General features: G+C 43.6%; 1 protein-coding gene across 1 annotated transcript; it reads right to left on the bottom strand.

The window, feature by feature from the left end:
• Positions 1-815: 815 nt before the first annotated feature.
• On the bottom strand, positions 816-6,152 carry prdm13 (PR domain containing 13; the record flags this gene model as incomplete). The annotated part of the gene is made up of 4 exons (XM_080738039.1): positions 816-2,323; positions 3,861-3,981; positions 4,474-4,605; positions 5,979-6,152. 4 exons carry the CDS (start codon positions 6,150-6,152, stop codon positions 816-818), a joined length of 1,935 nt encoding a protein of 644 aa, XP_080594165.1.
• Between the last annotated feature and the right edge of the window lie 277 nt (positions 6,153-6,429).

The raw sequence follows: 6,429 nt of genomic DNA, 5'->3' as shown, positions 1-6,429 counted from the left end.
GCTGTTTTAAAGTGCAACTGGGACAAATTGGAAACAAATTCGCAATGTAGGCGGTCTCGATAACCATTGACATGACATGTACTAATTCATATAGGAAAATCATATTAACCATAACCCGTTGAAATGAAGGCCAAAAACAAAACAAACAAAATTAGGCCTATATCGGTAGCTTTTAAACACCATAAATATCTTGCCTCTACAACGATTTGAACCAATCCGAGACATAAACAGCGAACATCAAAATCCTCCCCGATTTATCATGGGTTGAGCTGTGCACATGGCCAGTGGTGTAAAGTAACTAAGTAGATGTACTCAAGTCAAGTACTACTATTTTGAGGTATTTGTACTTGAGTATTTCCAATTTCCAATACTTACTCCATCTCGGATCAAAATATTGTACTTTTACTCCACAAGATTATTTGAAAACTTAAGTTACTTTGTAGGTTTAGATTATTATTACAAAACATACATTAACCACTTCAGCCCTATATACATTTTGGCCATTTGAAAATAGCCGATCTACAAGCTCGCATTGTGAGCTTGTATCTGCTATTTGAAAACATGAAATTGGGACATCCTGCTTCTATAATGAGTAGGTCTACTTTTAATTTTGGTGCTTTAAGCACATTTTGATACCAATACTTTTGTACTTTTACTTTTAAGTCAATTCTGAATTCTGGACTTTTACTTGTAAAGTATTTCTACATTGTGGTATTGATACTTTTACTTAAGTAAAATAAATTGAGTAGGTCTACTTTTACCACCACTGGCACAGGCCCTTGGCCCCTTGGCCATTCTCAATCATTCTATTCTTCTCAATCATTGTTTTTGCCCGACTCTTGATCACTCTGGTCGTCCGTGAAGCACACGTCGACGTCGCTGTCATTGTCGCTCTTTTGCTCGTTGTCCTCGAACAGGTCCCCGTTTTTGTCGTCGGCGCCCTTCCTGACAGTCTGCCCGGGGTGTCTGGACTTGACATGGCGCTCCAGGTCCCTCCTGCGCACCAGCACCTTGCCGCAGAACTCGCACCTGTAGGGCGTGTTGCCCTCGGCGTGCAGCCTGATGTGCTTGTTCAGGTTGCTGGGGTCTCCGAACGGCCTGAAGCACACCTTGCACTTGAGCGGCTTGTAGCCGGTGTGAGTCCGCATGTGGATCTTCAGGCCGTACTTCCTGGAGTACAGCTTGCCGCAGTACAGACACAGGTGGCCCTTCTTGGGCTTGGTGGAGCCGCCCGTGATGTTGCCGCCGGAGGGCATCGAGGCGTCGAGCCTGGCCCGGTTCTTCTCCACGGCTATCTCGGAGAGTTGCTGCGTGTGCATGGCGATCTCCCTGTCAATGTTCGTGATGGAGCCAAGGTCTTGGCTCAGAGACGGCGACGTGCCGAAGTAGGACATGGACTCGGGGTATTTCAGGAGGTTTCCGAAGTGGAATTTGAGCGGGTAATAGGGAGGGCTGTAGAGGAGCTCGCCGTTGTAGACGGTGAACGGCATGAGGGGGATGTTGCAGTCTCCTCCGTACGGCTTGACCCCGTCAAACTGCGGGAGAGAGAACCTCTCAAAGTGGAGTCCGGAGGGCATCTGGGGGTAGCGGGACGGGGACACCCCCGAGTGCATGCGACTCTCCACGTGCTTGAAGGCCGAGTTCTCCTCGACGTGAGGGAGCAACGGGAAGCCCCGCATGGCGTTTGCGCACGGCCCCGCCGGAGACGTAGGCTCCATGGGGTGCGCGCACTTACTGGGAGGGTGGCCGCCGCCTTCCAGAGAGTCGCTCAACTGGCGCGTGGGGGTTTTCGTGTTCCCTATGAGTTTGCTGAAGCCCAGTGCACTGTGCTTCCCGCTGGGCTCCTCTCTGGAAGGCTCGGCATGCACCGGGACCTTGGAGATGCCCATCGGCTTGAATGCAGAGCGGACGCCTGGATGGAAGCCCATGTTGCTTAGCACCGAAGACGCAGCGCCAAGGCCGAGGAGGTGGCCGTGGTTCCTCACTGAGGTAACGCTCATGTCCAGCGCTCTGTCCTGTTCTTCAGAGCTGCTTTTCTTTGACAGACCCACTTTGTGGTTAAAAGGCGACGAGGAGGAGGACACCACGAGCCGCCTGCCAGAGTCTGAGATGGAGGTGTTCTGGCCGCTCCTCGGCGAGGTCGAGGTGTTGGGGAGGTCACCGGATTTCGGTGACCTGCTGAAGTTCTCGGGACCCCTCGCCTGCTCACTGTTCACGAAGCCCCGGCCGTTGCTCAGAGCGCAGTGGAAGTGGACATGGGCCTTCAGTGTGTTTGGGTATTTGAATATTCTCCAGCAATACCAGCAGATGTAACGCTCCTCACCTGATGGAACAGAAACACATATTTGTTATAAATACAAATTATGATGATGATGATGGTGATGATAACAATAAAATAATATATATTTAGTAAACACTAAAGTTTATATGTATAGAGAGAGATTCAACAAAAACATTCTTGAATGTTTTTTTTTTATTATTATTTGTATATGATCATATACAAACTCGCAGTTAATATAAACCGTTAGAATTATAAATCTCCATCAAGACCGCGTAAATGACACCAGTTGAGCGGTTAATAATATAGATGTAGGCTAATGATTTTGTAATCCGCATACGGGCCATTGTATATTATATCCACATCAAAAGAGCAAACGCCCTCCCCAATCTGGCGCTCAGAAACCAATGCATTGAATATGGGACTCTCTCTCTCTCTGGGCTCTTTCCCGTGGAAGTGACGGCAGCTGTTCCTTGAAATCGCAAGTCTCCAGAAACAATGGCGCTTGCCCATCTGTTGACGCCAAATAATAGGAAAGCGTATGTCAAGGAGCGCACGGTGTGTTGGCCGCGGAGCGGCGCACACTGTGGATTCGTCGCAAATCAGGGCAATATACACCCCACATAAAAGTTAGCTTTCATTAAGCAACAATACCTTACGCTCCCAGCTAATTTACCGTGAAGCACCTTGTTTGAATTTATTTGCTTTTGAATACATGAATATTAATGATGCGATGACATGTGTTAACCCCTGTGTCCCGCAACTGAATAACCATCCGTTACTTCGATGGCCATTGAGCACATCAATCTCCGCTTTTTAATTGCTGGTTTTAATCTATATGTTTCATCATCCACTGTAATTAATTATTTCTACACACTTATAGTTCTGAATAATATGGGGGTCAGGCCTGCATATAGCCTGTATCATGTCCGGTTCTATTGTAAACAGTAAACAGCAGCCCCCCTGAAGGGTTTCCGCTGAGAATTATCTTTCCAAATCTAATAACCGGATTAGTCTGATAACAAGACAATTAAGATTAATCCCCGAATCAGCCTAAACAAAATGTTTATTAGACTAGCCTATATAATTGGTTATGTAAAGTATAGGCCTACCTAATGTGAACAAAAAAAACATAGGAATGGTAATGTGTAAAAAACAAAAAACTAAACTAAAAAAATATATAGTTTATTTTTTATTTTATAATAACATCAGGCCATCAACTAATACAATAATGCATCTTCGGGGGGCTGATAATAGTGTTATTACACATGTCAGTGGCCAGAATTAAAGGAATTATTTTCTGCTCAAGACAAATCAGTATAGGCCTATCTATCATATATTTTTAAATGCTTCGATATGCTTTGGGAATTTGAAAAGTGCATCGCTGCATGGGAAAATGTAGCAGGCCAATTGATTGACATGACGTTATATTGACAGGCACTTTAACATGCAATGATGAACCTCTCAAAATATCAATGTCCCATGCATGCTTTGCCGGCATATACAACACAAATATAGCCCACGTACCAAAACATGTTATTAAGATGTATAACAACAAGATAATATGTGCAGTCCTATATACCTTTCTCGTCGTGCGTTGGAGTGGCGGTGGTTGGGATGTCGTACCACTGGGCCAGAGTGTTGGAATACCACACGCTCAGCTCCTCTCCTGCAGGGATCTCTCTGAGCACTCGGTAGAAAATCTATATATGGTGGAGGAAGAGCACAGATGGACTTTAGCAGACCGTTTACCAAAACAGCTCGTCGCGTGTATAGCCTATATCGCCCTTTTTTTGTCTTCCATTAAAAAAATATATTACTATTTAAAAATATTTTAAAAAGACGTTTTAGATAAATACATTTCAACTTTTCACCAATTTGATTAATTCCAACATATTTTTTCAAAAAGCATTTCCATTAAAAAGGAAAGTTTCAGAAGTATAGGCCTATAGTGAAAATAACAGATCTACAAGATCACAACAGCAAAAAGCAAGGAGTTGTGAGCTTGTAGATCTGCTATTTTCACTCGTTTGGGTCCCGAGCAAACGTCTAATTTTTCTTTGGGGTCTTGCGCTTAAAAGTTTGGGGACCACTGGTTTAGCAGACTTGTACCTACTATTAATAGGCCCGATAAAATAAAATAAATAAGATAGAATAAAAAAAGAATGCGAAAATTCCACTGAAGGAAAACCCACCTGTCCGCCAGGTAAATCCGAGACCGCTTCCAGGTTTTGCTCTTGGCTGTTCCTGGCGGCTCGTATGAAGCCACTCCAGTCTGGGACAGGACAGCCCGATTCATCCACGAATTCTCCCCTGATCAGACGAATCTAAAGGACACACAATGAATGCATGGGCCAGGAATTAAACACACTTCCACATCCCACCAGATCACATCTTAGAATTTATTTTATGTTATTTTATTTGTGAATACAGCCTATTTCAACAAAATATATTTTGAGACCAACTAATGTTTAGTTATTACTCTGCATATACGCCATCATTTGTTGGGGATTATTGCATATACACCAATATTATATATTTTAAAATTCACATCGTTCGTTTCAATAATACCTGGAGGTGTGCCCATAGCCAAACCCCGTTTAATGCGTCTTTATCCGCTCTGTTAGGCCGCTGCTATAATTTACTGAGGGGAATGACATATACAGGCCTAATTGAGTTGATATGGGAAACGAATTTGAGGAGTGTCAAAGCGTTTCTAAACTGTTCAAGCAAATTAAAGATTGAAGCGTGACATTTGACACAGAAATTGCACCTGATGATCACGTATAGCCCGGGGCCATGCATTTAGACGCATCAATCACAATCGCTGACAGCTTTAACAATAAGAGGGGTGTATTTATGATGTAGTTAGGTTGAAAAATGTCGCATCCTATATGAATTAAATAAATCCTTCTGTTATAAGTGATGATGGCTCAAATGTTTGTGTGGCTTTAAAAAGAAAAGAAAAATCCTATTCAATTATATTGCAACATCAATGCATGTTCTTCTTAATGCTTTTTAGCCTTTTCTTGATTTTCTTAGCTCGGGGCTATGTGGCCATCTTTCGATGGCCGGATCACATTAAAATTAAATGGCTCATTGGAATAACTAGCCCCGTAGCCTGTGAAATGTGAGGCGGGCGAGGGCATGAAATCCCACACAACGTCCCAGGTCGCCCATTAGGCCGGTTAAGTAGAAACACAGACTTGACAGTCAGCCCACTAATAGAACTCAATTATTTCCAACTTGACAGCACAAACCAATTAATAACCGAAGGTCCAATGGACAGTGACAGCTCTGTTGTAAAATGTAGAAAATGTCTATTCCGTTCGTTCGTTTTACTTTGTTTATTATTATTATTATTATTATTATTTGAAAGTATATCTAGTTTATTTCGATATGTGGAATGTATTTCTCATATAAGCATCTCTTGTAATAATTGCATAATAATTGCAGCAATACATGTTCTGTTATAAACAATTACGCTCATAAAATCATCGAATAATTAAAGTTACCGGTAACTTTGACTTTTAATAAATACATTATTATTAATAATAGGCAAAATATATTATTCATTATAAAATGCCCGTCGTTGTACTTGGACTGGACTGTCAACCTCTTATAGAACGTCAATTCACAACTTAGGACATCAATCGAATGAAAAGGGAGAGAGGGGGAGGGAAAAGTTTTTAAATCCTACCTTTTTCTTTGCTCCAACTTCTTTACGGTCCGACACGTACTTCCCTAGTTTGAAGATGCCCGGCACAGGTCCTATCCGGAGTCCGGCAGAGATGCTGCAGTCTGCAAACACACTGATAGTGGACGCCCGCGTGGCTTGCATGGCTGGCTCTGCGTGCGCTGAGATGAGAACCATGAAGACCACAGCAGTGACTGATTGAGACAAGTAGACTAGATAGACAGAGAGGGAGAGAGGGAGAGAGAGAGAGAGAGACGAGGACAGGCCGATCTCCGCCCGCAAAGTGACGCGGTGGCGTATGTGGTCCTGCTTTTCTAACGGAGCAGGGGAGCAAGGTATCCCCTCGACACATTAGCGCGCAAGGACGAGCAGGAGGGGAGGGTGTGTGTGTGTGTGTGTGTGTGTGTGTGTGTGTGTGTGTGTGTGTGTGTGTGTGTGTGTGTGTGTGTGTGTG

The sequence above is a fragment of the Nannobrachium achirus genome (genome assembly GCF_963921795.1).
Source record: "Nannobrachium achirus genome assembly, chromosome: 2".
Taxonomy (NCBI): Eukaryota; Metazoa; Chordata; class Actinopteri; order Myctophiformes; family Myctophidae; genus Nannobrachium; species Nannobrachium achirus.
The sequence above is the reverse complement of the archived record's forward strand: the minus strand, read 5'-3'. Positions and strand labels throughout refer to the sequence as shown.